Source organism: Fringilla coelebs (assembly GCF_963513975.1).
Source record: "Fringilla coelebs genome assembly, chromosome: 17".
Lineage (NCBI taxonomy): Eukaryota > Metazoa > Chordata > Aves > Passeriformes > Fringillidae > Fringilla > Fringilla coelebs.
In genome coordinates this window covers 11,599,612-11,617,195 of record NC_140043.1, presented here as the reverse complement: position 1 = coordinate 11,617,195, position 17,584 = coordinate 11,599,612, and the positions used below count along the sequence as shown (strand labels likewise).

The 17,584-nt window shown below is 50.3% G+C and overlaps 1 protein-coding gene across 1 annotated transcript; it reads right to left on the bottom strand.

The window, feature by feature from the left end:
- Positions 1-504: 504 nt before the first annotated feature.
- FOXN4 (forkhead box N4) lies at positions 505-15,478 on the bottom strand (the record flags this gene model as incomplete). Its single annotated transcript, XM_084217294.1, has 9 exons — positions 505-755; positions 1,642-2,001; positions 3,040-3,247; positions 3,756-3,852; positions 4,605-4,732; positions 4,881-5,018; positions 5,107-5,216; positions 5,970-6,133; positions 15,396-15,478. 9 exons carry the CDS (start codon positions 15,476-15,478, stop codon positions 505-507), a joined length of 1,539 nt encoding a protein of 512 aa, XP_084073420.1.
- Positions 15,479-17,584: the final 2,106 nt, after the last annotated feature.

Below are 17,584 nucleotides of genomic sequence, written 5' to 3'. Positions count from 1 at the left end.
TCCTACCTCCTAACAATAAATTAACAACAGTTACATCAGAAAAGTGTTAGTGGTGCAAACGTCTCCAGGAACTGGGGGAGGTCTTTGTCCAATTTGGCAAATTAATTAAAAAATTACACACCAGGGGCACAATCAACCACCTTGGGGCTGGCCAGCCCCTTGGCTTGTGGTGGCTTCTGTGACAGTGGTGTCACAGCAGCCCCACCACGGTGTGGAATAAATTTAATTCCCTTTACTGGGTGATTTTTAGCTCAGTTACATTCCAGTGAAAGTTCCTGCTGCCTTCCAGCTCCTTCTGGAGAGCTCCCCAGTCCCACAACACAAGTGTCCATGCCCTTGCCATGGGGGAAAGTGGTTTTACAAGTCCCAGCTTGATTTATTTTGGCCTCACACGCTGGAAGCAGCCAACGCATCCCAAAGCAGGACGAGCCCTTTGGAGCTTCCCGGTCGGATTTTAACCACGGGGAAGAACCGTCCCTGGGGATCCGTGGAACGGTGCCTAGCTCAGAGCAGAGGGATGGGTTTGTTGCCTTGGGGGTTCATGTACTGAGCAGCTGCCACATTGTCCAGGGTGGTGTAGGTGGTGTAAAGGCCAGTGACCTGCAGGTCGGAGAAGGAGCGGTCGCTGCCGCTGGACACGGGCGTGAGGCCGGGCGTGCCCAGCTCGCAGTCGGAGAGATGCAGGGGGGAGTTGCTGAAGGCACCCAGGGTGTCCAGGCTGAAGCTGTCGTCTTTCATCTCCTCCCAAATGTTCCCTGGAAAAGATGGAATCCTGCTCACAGCAGCACATCCCCAGGTCCCCCGGGGCCAGGACTAAATGGCTTCATTTGATGCTCGAGGGTGGGACCATGGTGGTGCAAGGGGCAGCAAGTCTGATCCCCCAAATCCTGTGATTCCAGACCTTTCTGGGCAGCAAGCCTGATCCCCCAAATCCTGTGATTCCAGACCTTTCTGGGCAGCAAGCCTGATCCCCCAAATCCTGTGATTCCAGACCTTTCTGGGCAGCAAGCCTGATCCCCCAAATCCTGTGATTCCAGACCTTTTTGGGCAGCAAGCCTGATCCCCCAAATCCTGTGATTCCAGACCTTTTTGGGCAGCAAGCCTGATCCCCCAAATCCTGTGATTCCAGACCTTTCTGGGCAGCAAGCCTGATCCCCCAAATCTGTCATTTCAGACCTTTCTCCAGCAAGTGTGTCAGATCTCCCAAATCCTGTGATTCCAGATTTTTCTGGGCAGCAAGTGTGTCTATCTCCCAGATCCTCTGCTTCCAGACCTTTCCAGACAGCACCTCTCTACCTGTGCTCTATCCAGGACCATGTCAGGCATTGCCACAAACCAGAGAAGTTCTACTTGCACAGAAGGAGGACCCCAAAGCATGAGCAGAGCTCTGTTTTCCCAGGGGCAGAGAGATGTCGTGTCCCAGATCCAGCTGGTTGGACACCCCTGCTTCCCCCCACTGGAGCCAGGAAGTTGCTTTGCTCTCCCACCTGGCACAGGGACAAAATCCACCGAAGGCAACCCGGGAAGTCACCCTGCAGATGCCAACACCCAGAGCATCCCACTGAGGATCCTGGTTGTTTATTCAGCGTTAACACAGCCACAAACCCCAGCTCTGCCCTCCCCCAGTGCCTTGCCCCGTACCTTGCAGTGCGAAATCCATGATGCTGGGATCCAGAGCATCCACCTCCGTGCTCATGTCCACCGCCACGTTCGGGAAGTCCGAGGCGCGCCCCATGGGGTGGTGGGGCAGGGGGCTGTGGCTCATGTCGGGCAGGGTGTGCAGAGGAGGAGTTTGTGCGGGTGCTGGCGAGTTGGGGGCGAGGCGAGCCTGGGTCTGGAGCTGGTGGTGCAGCGGGAGGGACTGCAGGGACAGCGTCATGATGGGCTGGGGCTGGAGCTGGGACACGGAGATCCGGCCCAGGGGGGGCCCCTCGGGCTCTGCCTGCTTGTGGGGCCGCCTGCAGCTCTCGGGTCTGTCAGTGATCAGCTTGTCCAGCTCCTCTGCCCATTCCAAGGAGGAAAAGAGATGCTTTAACCCGTTTGTTCAAGCAGGGACTGCCCAAAGCACAACTGCATTTATGGCATGGACTGATTGTGAGACCCATGGCTGTGACCGTTCAGGGAGCAAAGAAACGTCACCTAATTCCTTCCCCAAATCCACTTCCATGGTTGTCCCTGATTGAGCTAAAGGAATGATCATGGAACTGCAGAGCAGCCCAGCCACCCCTGATGGCAGCTCACCCCCAGCTGCAGAACTCTGCGGTCAGAGGAACACTCAGAATTTTGTGTACCTATAAGTACAAAAAAATTCTGCTTGTCTCCCAAATAACTACAAAAAACTCCTGACTATTGCAATGGCCCTTTTGCTTTTAAACAAATAACGTGTAATTTATCACTGACTGCACATTACTGATTTTGTAGCAAAAAACTCCCGTAGACTTTGTCAATACCGAGCTCATCAAAGCTCAGAAAATGTGCTTCTTTATAAATAAGAAATGTTATAAATAAGGGGGGGAATTACGAATAAATAAGATATGAATAATACATATATTATAGATAATGTTAGATCTAATACAAATCCATAGATATAGATATAGATAATATTATAGATTATATCATCATAATATGATATGATATGATATGATATGATATGATATGATATGATATAATATAATATAATATAATATAATATAATATAATATAATATAATATAATATAATATAATATAATATAATATAATATAATGATATTATATATCTATATAGATAGATATATATTAGATTATATAGATAATAGATATAACTACATAATGTTTATAATATTATTGTATAAATGATATAAAATTCTCTTTTATAAATAAGAAAACGTCTTAGGAAAGGGATACTTCTGCACAAGAACAGGCAAGAAACAGCATTAAAATGCTTCTCTATGAAAAGTGCATTAAATATGACTCAATATTAAAATATTCCCCCAGACAGTAACCCTGGAGGCCGTGCAGGGAATGCCATGGATGTGCAGCCTGGGGAATGAGGGCCCTACCTGGGTTAGCCATGCTCCTGTGAATAGCAGCCAAATCCTTCCTCTTCCACTTCTGCATCTCCTCCTCCATCTTGTCGATCTTGGCGGGGTTGAGGGCCCACAGGCAGCCCTTGCGGGAGGTCCCGCTCAGTTTGTTCTCCACCTTCTCAAAGCACTTGTTCAGGGACAGGTTGTGGCGCACGGAATTCTTCCACCCATCGGGGGCAGTCTGCGAGGGGCAGGAAGGGGTTAATGGGAGCAGCCACAGGTGTCACCGTGATACTTTCTAAAAAATCACTTTTGCCAGGATTTTTTCTCCTGAGAAGCTGAGAAGCCTCAGAAGAGAAATGTAAACAATATTATCTGATGGCTTCTCCCTGCGTCTTGCTGCTTTGGAATGTGGCAGGCGCGTCTTTGATCGGTTCCGTGGGAATTGTTTTTACTTAATGACCAATTCCAGTCCAGCTGTGTCAGACTCTCTGGTGTGTCATGGGTTTTTATTGTCATCCTTGTCTAACCTTCTCATGTATCCTTTCTCTTTCTTTAGTATAGTTTTAGTATATCCCTACATATAATGTAATGTAGGGTAGTGTAATTATGATATATGATATGATGATATGAGCCTTCTAAGAACTTGGAGTCAAATTCTCATCTCTCACCTCGTCCTGGGGACCCAACAACACCACACCATGGGGGAAAGGGGGCTGGGATGTGGCACTTCCAAGCTGCCCAGGTACCTTGAAGTAGGGGAAGTGCTCCTTCATGAAGCTGTAGATCTCGCTCACGGGCAGGCTCCCAGTCTTGCTGTTCTTCAGTGCCATGGCGATCAAACAGCTGCGGGCAGGAAACCCAGGAATGGCTTGGAATCATGGAATGGCTTGGGTGGGAAGGGACCTTAAAGCTCACCCTAAATTCCACCCCCTGCCACCTTCTACTAGCCCAGGTTGCTCCAAGTCATGTCCAACCTGGCCTTGGATGCTTCCACAGCTTCTCTGGGCAGCCAGTGCTGGGGCCTCACCACCCTCGCAGGGAGGAATTCCTTCCCAATATCCCATCTAACCCTGCCTCTGGCAGTGGGAACTCACTCCTCTTGTCCTGTCACTCCATGCCTCCTTCTGGCCTAGCACCCTTGCACCCACCTCTTCAGACACAGACAGCTGGATCCTGGGATTCCTGTTCCCAAGGGCTCAGAAGTCACAGAATCACAGGATAAGCTGATTTAGAAAGGACCCACCGAGATCACTGAGTCCAACTCCTGGCCCTTCACAGCACCATCCCCAGGAGTCACACCACATTCCCAAAAGGATTACCCAAACCCTTCTTCTGGGGCTCTGCCAGGCTGGGTGCTGTGACCACTTCCCTGCAATCCTCAGATTTTACTCCTCTGTGCTGTTACTCCCCCACTGTGCTGCTCTCCAGGAATTACTTTGCTTGTTCACTCCTGCCACCCCTCAGAGGCGGCTTGCACACAACTCCTGCATGGATGAGGGGATTTTTGTTCCCTCCCAAAGGACTCAGACACCCCTGCAGTGTCACAGCCATCCCAGGACAGGCTGTAGGCAATGTGCTCCCTGCTCCCCACTCACCTGTAGGAGTAGATGGGCTTGGGATAATGCTTTGGGTGCAATTCCTGGGCAGAGTGGGGAGCCAGGCGTGGCTGGGAATAGTGTGGCTGTGTCCCATAGGATGTGTTGTAGATTGCTGCTGGGTTACACTGTGTGCACAGGGAAAAGAAGGGAAATGACAGATGCAAAATGTCCAGTGGGTGTGTGGGTTCAGGGACATTTTGGTTTTCTTTTAAAAGACATCTAGGTTTAATCTTGGCAGGTACTTCAAGACAGACAACAAGCACATACCAGTACCTGCTGGGGGTTCTGGGCCAGGGCAAACACCTGCTGGGAGTGAGGAGGAGGAGGATGAGGAGGAGGAGGAGGAGGGAAGAGCTGTTGCTGTGTTTGCAAACCGGGGGACAGCTGCCCACCCACGGCGTAGGGGCTCATCTGCTGAGAGAAACACAACAGTCAAGGAATTACCACCACCTTGTCCCAGGAGCTGGGGCAATAATGAGCCTCCAAGGGCTGCTCTTACATTGGCTCCATGTGTTGAAATGGAATTGAGGCCCAGGATTCCCTGGGGGAGGCTGGCCTGGACATGGATCATCGCTCCGGGTGCCGAGTGCATCGCGTTCCCCACGGCACCTGGCGTGGAGAGAGGAAGGCAAGGGATGCTCCCATGGAGGCACAGCTCAGGGAAGGGGCTTAATAGATGCAGCTGAGCACAGGGAAGCTCTGGAGTGGAGAATCCAACCTCTCTGGCTTTTCACAGCTTGCCCAGATGACATCAGCTGCTCCCAAAACTCGTTAGGCAGGGAATGAGAGGCGGCAGCTGTTTAAGAGCCCACAGTGGTGACAGTGTCTTACAAAAGAGAAACAACACACTCAGCATTAGCTGGATTTGTGCTCTCAGGCAGGCAGGGTGACACTCTGAGCTCTGTGAGGTGTGTTTACCTAAAGGATGTTCACAAGGGAAAGAAAGGAGTTCGACCAACACACACTGCAAGGCTGCAAGAAGCAAAGAGCTGTGAGGTAAATGAAGTGCCCTTTGTTTTATCAGTGTTGGAACAAAGCAAAAAGATTAATTGTCTAATTTCAGAGCTGTTGAAAACCTCTGAAACCCAGCACTTAAAATACCTCAGCCCAACAAGTCACCAGCAGCTGCACTGAACAGAAATTCCCATGGGATCTGAGTGTTGCCAGTGCTGGAGCTCTCTCCCTCTTGGAATGGGAGGAAGGCACCAGCAGAGCCCTCCTGAGAAGCCAACAGGCTCTAGGTCTGGGCAGGAAGCAAAATGTAAAAGGATAGGAAAAGGCAGCCTGAGGGGGAGTGGCAGGGGCAGGTTGTGCTGTGTAAGGAGCAGTTATTCCCAATTCCCAGTTCCCATCCCACAGTACCTGTCTGCTGGAGCATGGCACTCTGGGCCCCCAGGCTGAAATCCATTCTCCCACTGGCCATCTGCTGGAGCCGAGGCACATCCACGGATGTCAGCCAGGACAGGGACTGCAAATCCCCTGGGAGCTCATCCTCACTCAGCTGGGATGGGTCTGAGGCCAGGAGCCTGCAAAGCAGCAGGGGAGGTTAACAGGGAGCAGGAATTGCTGCATTGTCCCTGGAGAGAGAGTGATGGGTGCCAAAGCTCCTGCAGGTCAGGGGGAAGAACCACCAGGCTGGAATTCTGTATCCAAATCCAGATGTGCCCTGTGGTTTTACAGCTGGTTGCTGACACCCTTTACCTGGTCTGGTGTTCCTTTGTCCAGTCTGGAACATTTTGGTTAAGAAAACCTCTTGTGGAGCATTTGTAGAGGAAGAAGGCCCAGCAACCCAGCAGAGAAAACTGCCTGGAAGCAAACCCAGACTGATTCCTTATTTTCACATCTGTCAGAAATTTGCACTTATTTGGCTTTGATGGGGGAGAAACCAGGACTTAGAGCCTGGTCATTCTGTATTAACCCTGCAATCCAGAGCCTTGGAAGGAGCTCTGTGCCCAGCTCCTGGGGAATACATGTGCTGCTGCTGGAACACCTGGGAAAACTTTTCCAGCCCCTGGATCCTGTCAGCGGTGACAGATCAGCAGCTGCATAAAAAGAACTTCACAGTCTGAACTGCTGATATCTTCCATTCAGACACATTAAGTTATTGATACTTAAAAAACCAATTTTTAGGCAGTTTTTGACAGAGTAAAGGACCAGAATGAAAGGATTTGAGACTGGAGGCACCATATCTGCCAGGCACCAGCAACAACAGCAGGCACAGCTGTGACAGGCTGCTTTTGGTTTAAAGCTCTGCTTTTGACACCTTTTACATGCTCCAGATCACCTGTTTTGCTTTGCTTCTGATAGAGCATGTGGTACAAAACAGGAATATTGGAATATATTTACAGTACTCAAAAATTCCTGTGCGGTCCAAACTCCCCATTTTTTAAAGTCGATAAAAGAACTCTTGCAAATGAAAGGCTAAATTAATTAATTTATGTGGAACAGTATTACAGGAGTCTCTGGTACCTTGAGGAGTAAAGCAGTAATTAGGACATGTCAGGAAGTTGTCACTCGACACCCAGGGTAAACCTAAAGGGATTCATATCCAGGAAAACATCTTTATCTCTCAGAAGAACATAATTTAGTTGGATGCAGCTGATTTTGCTTTCAAACCCTTTTGCTTTCAAGAGCTCTCAGAGATGTGTTAAAGTCGTGTCTGCTGCTGATGTGTGTTTGCTGCCAAGTGATGCTGCAGGAACCTTAAATAAATCTGGTCTCTTGCTGAAGCATCTTTTATGTTTTACACGACTCTAAATCAGCTTAAAAGAGCAAGGCAGAACTCCCGTGCCTGCCTGGCGTGGAGCTTTCAGCTCCTCTATTCAGGAATTCCAGAAACACCTATCAAGGCTCCCTGAACCACTGTCGGGGAGATCTTTAGAGCAAAATACCACTTGTTTACAAAAAGATTTTGTATAGGAGAAAAGAGGGAAAAAATCAACACGGGACCAAGAGCCAAAGAAAAAAAAAAACCCTCTTCAAATCTCCCTCGCAGCCTACCCCTCGTTCTCTCTCCTACTGTAGTTATAGGGCAATAATTAGCATTGCCATGGTTACGCCGTTATTTCGCGAGGCTTGGGGACTTCCATCCATTAAAAAAAAAAAAAAGGCCAAAAAAAAAAAAAAAAAAAAAAAAGCAGCAAACCCCATCAGGTGACGGCTCTCCCGGCTCGGAGATTGGCTGGATTGGAAGAAAACAGGGGCATGAAATGATTTGAAAACCGGGCAGGCTCGGGGTCGTTCGCAACAGTTGGTTCCGTGCAGGGGGAGCCGCGGGCCCTTTGTGCGCCCAACGCCCGCGCCCGCGGCACGTGTCCCCATTGTCTTTGGGGACCCCGCTTAATTGTCCCACCCCCCCACCCGCTCCCTCTTTACAAACCTCCCATTAATCTGCCCCGAGTGACAGGCGACACACAACACACGTCCCCTCGCCATCTGGCACCCCGCGCCCCGCCAGCGCTGCCGGCCCAGGCGGCACTAACGGGGTCAGCGCCCGCTCGGTGCGAACCGCAACCAGCAAATTCTGCGGGATCCGCCCTGCCCCGGGCCAAATCAGCCCTGCCCCGGGCCAGATCAGCCCTGCCCCGGGCCAGATCAGCCTTCCCGGGTCAGATCAGCCCTCCCGGGCCGCATTCCCGGCCAGCCCGGCTCCTGCCCAGCCCTCACCCGGGATGCTCCCAGCCCCGGGAAGGTGGGACTGCGCGTCCCGCTCAGCATCCGCTCCAGGGACACGGATAGGGGCGAGGAAAGGCTCTGGTGTCGGCTGGGAAATTGGTGTTACTGTTTGAGGCTCTGTTTTAAATGGATATGAAGATGTAATAGTGTTTAATAACTAGAGAAGCTGCAAAATGGCTCTTTCTCCGAGTCAATGGTCCTTCCCTTCCCTTCCCTTCCCTTCCCTTCCCTTCCCTTCCCTTCCCTTCCCTTCCCTTCCCTTCCCTTCCCTTCCCTTCCCTTCCCTTCCCTTCCCTTCCCTTCCCTTCCCTTCCCTTCCCTTCCCTTCCCTTCCCTTCCCTTCCCTTCCCTTCCCTTCCCTTCCCTTCCCTTCCCTTCCCTTCCCTTCCCTTCCCTTCCCTTCCCTTCCCTTCCCTTCCCTTCCCTTCCCTTCCCTTCCCTTCCCTTCCCTATTTGAGTTTACAGTTCTTTTAAAACCACCTCAGCCTGTTCACTACGCTTTTTGTTTTAAATGGATTTGCTAGTTATCAAATTAACAATCTATTAAAAATGAGGGGAAAAGCAAATTCAATCAGAATTACATCCCTGCCCATGGCAGAAACAAGATACTTAAGGTCCCTTCCAACCCAAACCATTCTGTGATTCTGTGATTCCCATTCTGGGATTCTGTGATTCCATGATTTGATGATTCTGTGATTCCATGATTTGATAATTCTATGATTCCATGGTTTCAAGTTTAAGGGTTATTCTTCAAGCTGCCTTCAAAACCAGTGTTGAGATCTCTCATGTCTTAAAGAAGGTGAAATTTTAAAGAATCCCCATTGCTGCCTGGCTGAGGAGTTTTAAAATATTCTGTAGCATAAACCCAGCACATCTCCCAGGCCACGGGCTCAATGTGTGCCCTCCTTCCAGTGAAGAAATTCTAATTTAACTGCAAAAAAAGAGAGAGCCAGGCACAGGAAAAACCAACACTGTCATCTCCTGGGATTCAGTCTTCCTGACCTGAAAACTGCCAGTGCCAAGACAGCTAAAGATCCATAAACTGGAATACCAGGTGGGATTTGGTTCAGTTCCCCACCACCACCACCACCCTGCTCATCTCACTTTGGAGGATAAAGTCCAGGAGGGTAAATTCCAGGAGGACAAACTCCAGGAGTCAGAGCTCCTGCCTTTGGCTGGGTGTTCACAGCCCCTGGCACAATGGGGCACTGTGGTAAAAGCAGCCTTTCAGTGCATGTAAATGAGATAAATAGTGATAGGCTGTAATTAATGCACTGCTGAGCCTCCCCTGCTCATTCCCAGGGCTCCTGGAACAGCCCCTGAGCCCCTGAACCCCAGCAAGGAGAGGCTGCAGCCCCACCAGAGGTGTTGCAAACGTGGTGTTGGTTATTTTTGGGGTGTGGTGAAATGATGCAACTCCACTTCTACCCCTCTGCAGTAAAACATCCCATGCTTCTGTTTCTCTCCTGGGAAGGCACCTGCAAGGATGAGAATCCAGAGGGTGCTGAGGGTTTCAAGCCTAGTTCTCCTGTGTATCCCAGGATGCTGATCCTGGGAAAAGTGCCTGGAAAACTGGGTGTGATAGAGAAGTGCTCCTTGGCACTGTTAGTCTTTACAGTCTGCTCTGGGGTTATCTGCCCAAAATATTTATGCCCTCAGGGTAATTGGATCAGGAGCACCTTGGAATGAGACCCCTTTCCAGATCTGATCCTGGCAGAGTTCACCAGAGCCTGCCAGCAGCACAAAATCCCCACTCACAGCTCCCTAAAGGTACCTTCACCTTTTTCTCCTCACCATCAAGAGCATCCTGCTGTGGCACAAGGTGGAATTGGAGTCATTCCTGGCCTGGCCTTGCAGGAGTTTAACACCAGAGCTGGATCTGAGTCTGAACTCACCAGTGGGGCTTTGCCACCTTCCCTCAGGCTGAGCTCAAGGTGATTCCTCACCTCAGGAACCACTGCCAGGGGAATTATCCATGAATTATCCACCTCCACGTTGCATGGGATGGTGAACTCATGCCTGGAGACTGTCAGGATCTCCTCAATAACTCATCACCTCCACCTGAAACAAAACCCCACAGCTGCATTTGGGATGCTCCAGGGTTTTAAGTCTCACTCAATGGACAGGGTTTTTCCCCATTTTCAGCACTGCCACCTGAGTTTTTAGCCCAGGTTTAGGTGACACAGCTGCTCAACAGGCTGGAGGAATTGGGTGATGGGTTCTTGATTAACTGTTTGCAATGGTTTATCCAGTCAGAGACAACTGGACAGGAAGAGTCCAAAGGAAGCCTCTCCTAGAAGTGGTGTTTTCCTTTGTCTGGGCTTACACAAAATCCTCAGGGCAGCACAGAGAGTTCTTATGTGCAGGACAAGGAAAATATTTATATTGTGACTCTCCAGCTGTGTCCATAGTGAGAAGTGCCCTCTGTTTTCCTGAAGGATTCAACTTCCCCATCTCCTTCAGCTCCTCCTTCCAGCTGCTCTGCTCCTTCCCTTTATCCCCTCCCTTTTTCTGCCTCTCAGATGCTTTTTCCCCCCACTATTTTCTGGTTTCCACACTCACAATCAGCTGCCCTTTCCAACTTGTTTTTGCCCCAGCTCCTCTCCTGCTTTATCCAGCAGCTCCCAGAGTTTTTGGTCTGTGATTCCTCCCTGAAGGCACAACACACCCCCAGTCCCAGACCATCATCCCACCCCTCCCTCTGTCTTCAAGATCTCTGAGTTGTTTCTGGCCTTGCTGGAAATCAGAACAAAAATTAAGCAGCTTTCCAGGGATAAAGAGGGTCCCTCCTTATCTATAACTCAAGGAACATTTCATTATCAGAACAAAAACTAGTGAGGAAAAATTCAATATCATCATTAAGCTGGCAGGTGGTGATGGTCTCCTTCCCTTGCACCGTGCTGGACTCTCTGAAAATCACCTGCAAAGGTGCTTGGCTCTAAGAACAGGCTACAGCTGCACTCTTGGAGCCTTTTACCCATCCCAGCTCCCTATTTCACAACCCCCATGACCCAAATTTGCTGTGGGATCAGGGGAACCTGGATTACAGTGAAATGTGCAATGCTTAAACCCAAGAGGAAACGAGAGGTGATGGCAGCACTGCACCCCCAGCCACTCATTCCCTGCTCTGCCCTCACCATCCCTAGGCTGGGATTTGCCAAATACAGCTGGGATCTGACTCTGGAACCTGTTTGGGGAAAAAATCCCGAACCAAACAACTCAAAAATCAGTTTTTGGACCGATGTCAGAACAAGCCAAACATGCTGGAGCACCGGGCTTGTTTTAATATAAAACAGGAATATTTTATGTTAAAACCAGGACCATGGTCAGACTGGGAAGCTGCTTTTTCCTTGGGAATTGCTGTTCATTGGCACTGGAGCCTTGTGTAGGTGTCAGGGCAGTGTGGAGGGGGTGTCAGCCCCAGAACCTGTCCCTGGGCAGGGCTCTCAGAACCCCTTCAGTGGCTGAGCCTGCAGCAGCTCCAGGGGGTGCAATGAGCCTCTGGGATCCCCCAGGAATGCTGGAAAAATCCCAGCTCCCTTTCTCTTTCCCTCTTTTGGCCTTTCTGAGGTAAGGGATGAGCCCCTTCTGCTCTCACAGGACCCCGAGGTGCTGCCCCAAACCAGCTCCGGGAGAAGCAAAAGGCCACAAATTTTAACTCCTCCAGATCAGCACATCTCAGGAGTGCTGAGGAAACAGTTGTGCTAATCCACTTAAATCAATCCAGTTTGACTGATTCCTTGGAGGTTTCTCACTTTTTTTTTTTTTTTTTTGGGGAAGAATGAAGCCACTCCCGTGCTGGAATTCCTGGGGCACTCGGGGAGTCATTATCTCACTGCCTGGGGAATGTCACAGGAATGGACACTGGCATTTTCTCCAGGAACAATTAGGGTGTTGTTAGTGATGCATTTGTAACCTTTTGTGTGCACACTCCCATCCATCCATCCATCCATCCATCCATCCATCCATCCATCCATCCATCCATCCATCCATCCATCCATCCCAGGTGTCACTTCCTCTCCAGAAACCCCAGTGCAAAAAAAAACCCAAAAAACCTCCCAGATATGAGAACACAACAAATGTGCTCAAATTAGAGATTTGTCATCTTTTCCCACTGTGGAATGTTGTCATGCCTGGAATTTATGGAGTTCTGTGCCTCTTAATCTGATTTTACACTGTACTATGACAACATAAAGCAATTATGGAAAAAATTGATCAGACTAATGAGGTAATGAATATAGACAATTTTTTAAGAATCAAAGAGGTCATGAAAATGGGGTAAAGGACAATATAATCATCTAATATATTGAATTATTAATGATTAACACCTTTGGATCAAAAGTAGGTAATTTAAAGCCTAATTCCTGTTTAACATATAGAAAATGCATTGCAAGGCCTTCAAAACTCTCCACAACTGGAAATACATAACAAAACAAAAAAAAAAATAGAAATGTGGCTCTTACACCACATATTGTTAAATCAGATCTTAAAATCAAAATGACAGAGTCCATATTTCAATTCAAAATATTGCTTGAAGGCCACAGCACTCAGGAGCTGAAGAACCTGGATTCCCAGGAATCAGCTCATAAATTCCATGGGAAAAGCCTGGAGCTGGCTCCTGTAATTTGCACAGCTTTGTGTGCTGGAGCTACCATGAGCCACCACTGTGTAGAAAACGTGTGGTCTGCCTGTGCTGTGATTTAAAATCAAAATACTGGCACTAAAACACGTTAAATTGTTAATGATGATTAACAAGGAGGAAGTGTTAAGGGTTAAAAATTCTTGTGTGTGTTAAAATTCTCTACTTTCATTCCCTTAAATGCAATATGGAATTATTAGAAATATTTGTCAGCCCTAAAGGGCAAATATATTGAAAATGGTGGTATTTTCTGTAGGAAACTAAGAGAGGCAGCTGCTAAAATAAAGAATTACTTTGCATTGCAGCCAGGCAGTGACAGCACCATAAAAACAGGCAGAGGAGGAGATCTGATGGCCCTTAATCATCCCTGTGCTGTTTTATGTCCCACAGAGAGATATTTGCCTAAAATCATTTTAGTGGGGTGCAAAAAGTCCTGGGATTTCCACACAGCAGCCAAAACCTCGTCACCACCCCGAGCCGCAGCAAATTCGCTGCAGCTGCTTTGGAGCTGCAACAAGATTTGTTAAAATCAGATTTTTTCCCACATTCCTTTTATTAAAAAAAAAAAAATTATAAAAAATTTTTTTTAAAAGTTCCAAAAAGCCAAGTTTTCCAGCTGTAAGCACAATCTGCCTGCAAGCTGATGGGTGTCTGGGGGTTTGATCCCCTCCCTTCCCAGCGGAGCCGGGGCTCCTCCAAGTCCAACTGTCCCATTGAAAGATTCCAAATGAGACAGAAGAGTATTCTCAGCACAGCCCCAGCCTCCCACTCGCTAATTGGAGGCCATTCCCCATTTTGTGGAGCCTTGATGCTCCCCCATGGAGAACTCAGGACTGTGGGTTCCAGTCTTGGACTGTGGTGACAGCAGGAGAGTAAACAGAGCTGATAGAATTTGACAGGTCTATTCTTTTCTTAAAATCATTCAGTCTAAAAGATTTTCTTTTACATAATCCAAAGTGTTTTCTCATGAAGTAGGACAAATACTGCTCTGCATTTATGGTGCAGTTCAGATTTTATGCATTTTTATCAGAATTTGCCGCTATTAAACGAGGTCAAATAATTCGTTTTAAAGCCGTGGTAAAAAAAAAAAAATCACAAGTGGGTGAAAAACTTTAGAGAACTGAGTTTAAAATGTTTCACAGAGAACCCAAAGCTGGTTTTTAAAAAGAGGAAAAGAAGAAAGTTATGATTTTTTTTACTTCAGTAAGAGAAATCCTATCTTTTTCCCCCAAAAAGCAATTTTTATTTCCTGCAGCTCTGAGTTAAAGAACAGTCCTCTCCCTAAAAAGGGGGCTTTGTTAAGGTGCTGAATTCTGCAGGGCACTGAAGATCCAGCCTTAAACCCACGTCCCCAGAAGTCCCTCTCACCCACACCCTTCCTTAAATCCCCAATAATTTCTTCACCAATATTTACGTAGTCAAGAAAAATGCCCCGAGCAAACAGTGCCTCGGCAAAGAGCAAAAGCAGAGGCACAAACCTTTTCCCCAGAGGCTGCAGGGGCTAAAACAAATCCCTTGTTGAGCTGCAAGAGGCTGAGCTGCAGCCTTTGCATTTTGAATAGAGAGAGGCCAGGGGAAGAATACCTGCAGCAGCCCCAGGAAAGGTTGCAAACCCCTCAGGCTGGGAGGAAGGAGCCTCTCAATGCTCATTTTATATTAAAAAAAAAAGGAATTAATTTTCTTTCTGTTTTGCTGTGAGAACTGGGACGTGCTGCGTGTGTTCTGTATTTCTTGGAGCTTTGCATCATGTGACAAAATGTAACCTAACATAACCCAGGGCTCTGTAACTCATGCAGAACCCTCCTGTAACCTCTAACAATGCTTTGAAATGATAAATGGAAGCACGGTGGTGCAGGTAAATTAAATTATGAAAGGCTCTTGGCAAAGCCAGGTTTGTTCCCACCCATATTAAAAGCTCTTTGACAGGTTGTCAGTGCTACACAAGTGCTTGTTTTAATTAAAAACTCCTCCAGTGTCTCTTGTTTAGTCTCTCCATGACTGCTCCATAACAATGCAAAAGGGAACTTTTAAATTATTGTATTTTAATGAGAATCTCCTTCTGTGGCAACACTCACACAGGACAGAGGATTTAGAGAGAGGTCAGCCCAAGGTTTTGGAGGTGTGTTTATCAAATATGGGTTAGTATCAAAATCAGAGAATCACAGAATTACAGAATGATTATGGATGTAAAAGACCTCCAAGATTATCAAGTCCAGCCTTCATCCCAATGCCACCATTGTGAATACTTTAAACAGGAATGTTTCTGAATAAGGAATGCATTGTAACTGGTCATCAGCCTTAGAAATCTTATTTAGAGAGGAGGAATAATTCAGATAGCTTAAAAAAAATTAAAGAAGAAGAAGAAAAGTGGATTTCTACATGCTAGAAGGATTTTTTAGGAAACCAGGAGGAGGCAGCAGGAGTTGGCAGCTGTGCCAGCGCAGTGCACGTTTTTGAGACGGATAAAACCTCACCTGTACTCCTGCGAGGGGTGGTGGTTTTGCCCTGAATTCCTAATGATTCCTGACATTATGGACGGGATATCGCTCTCTATCATCTCCTGGGGAAGCAGCAGAAGGCAGCGGTCAGCAGCAGTAGCTATCCAGCACTTCAGCAGCGGCGGGAGCCACCGACCCCGCCCGAGCCCCGGCACCGGGCACGGCACAGCCCGGCCCGGGCACCGGCACCGCCAGGTGCGCTGCTGGCGCTGGGAAAGGCAGGAAAACTTCCCGGGGGATGATCCCATCCCAGAGAGGGACCCCTGAGGGAGGGACAGCTACCGACAGGGTCAGGGGACTGGGAGCCCCGAGCCGGCCCGGAGCGCTCCCGCCTTGGGCTGCTCTCATCCCCCGAGCAGCATCCGTCGCATTTTGGGTGAAAAAGCTGCGGGAGCTGCAGCGATCCGAGCGCGGGGATGAGGGGAACAGGGAGACCCCAGCCCTGGACTCCCAGTCATGGAAGGGGAGCCCGGGAGAATCCCAGCACCGCTGCGCCGCGGGCGGAGGGAGCCTGGTGGTTCCCAGCCCGCGGATGGAAAGGGAATCCCAAATCCGGGAGAATCCCCGAACCGCTGCCCCAGGGATGGAGGGAGCCGAGGAGAACCCCAGCCCCGCACCCGCGGGGATGGAGCGAGCCCGGAAAAACCCGAGACCCGCAGCCTCGGGGGGTCAGGGGGACACCGGCTCCCCAAACGCGCTGCCCCGGGGATGAACGAGCCCGGGGATCCCCAGCCCTGGCGCCTCAGGATGGAGCGAGCCCTGGCATTCCCAGCCCCGCTGCCCCGGGGATGGATGGACGGACGGATGGATGGATGGATGGATGGATGGATGGATGGATGGATGGATGGATGCGGGGAGCCGGGGGGTCCCCATCCCCGCTGCCCCGGCATGGAGGGAGCCCGGGGGTCCCCATCCCCGACCCCCCGCCCGGCGCTGCCGCCGCTCCGTGCACCAACCTGTCGGGCGGGGCCCCGGGGCCGCCCGGAGCTCGGCGGGCGCTCGGTGCGCGGGGCCGGCGGCGGGGCCGCGCTCCGGCCCCGGTTTAAATTTCCCTCTCCGGAGCTGTCCAGCCCCGAGCATGCGCGGCCCGGCCCGGGGTCAGCGCCGGGGCAGGGCCGGGCAGGGCCGCCCCCGCCCCCGGTGCCCCCGCCCCGCGGCACCGGCCCGGGCAGGGCGGGCGGGCAGCGCGTCCCAGCGGAGCGCGGCGAATAGAAAGGGGGAAAAGCCCGGATTGACCCAACTTTGTGCAACTTTCCGGAGGGAGGAGGGGGAGGGATCCGCCCGCTCAAACGGGCACCGGCGGGAGGAGAGCGGAGCGGGGAGGGGGCGGCTCGGGGGAGCCGGTGCCCAACGCCCGGTGCCCGGTACCGGTGCTCAGTGCCCGGTACCGGTGCTCAGTGCCCGATGCTCAGCGGTCGGGGCAGGATGCTCGGTACCCGGTGCCCCGCTCGGCGCTGCGGGAAGCGGAGCGGAGGCAGCGGTCGGAGCCGCCTGTCCCCGGTGTCCCCGGCTGTCCCCGGTGTCCCCGGCTGTCCCTGCCGCCGGTGCCGGGATGGCCGCGGGAACGGAGCCGGGACAGCCCCGGGCAGGCAGCGCCCGGCCCGAGCCTCAGCGCTGCGGGAGGTGAGGGATGAGGATGGGAGGGATGAGGATGGGAGGGTGCTGAGACCCTGGCGCAGGGTGCCCAGAGAAGGTTGCCCCATCCCTGGAAGTGTCCAAGGCCAGGTTGGACTGGGTTTGGATCAATCTGGAAAGAGAATCATTCATTCTGAGCACCATAATTCTGCCTCCTCTTTCACCAGCGGCTTTTAAAGCGTGGTTCAGCGTGCAGAGAGTGAGGTCTGATGATAATTACATTAATTTGGGACAGTGTTACCTCCAAGTACCAGAAAGACATGGATCAAACATCTGAGCCGAGGTCAAATCCCACACCAGCAGAGATCCAGCCCCAGGAAATACTGACTTGGACTGTCCAGGTCTTTTCTTGAGACCACACTGTATTTCCTACAAACCCATCATCAAAACAGGGACCAACCTTCTCTGTCAGCAGAGTGGCCTCTAAGTAGAGGAGTTTGAAGTCTGTGGTGATACTGGGTCCTTTGCACAGCAAAGCTGAAATGTGGAAATACTCCCAATATACTTGCACAAGGAAAACCCACAAGATC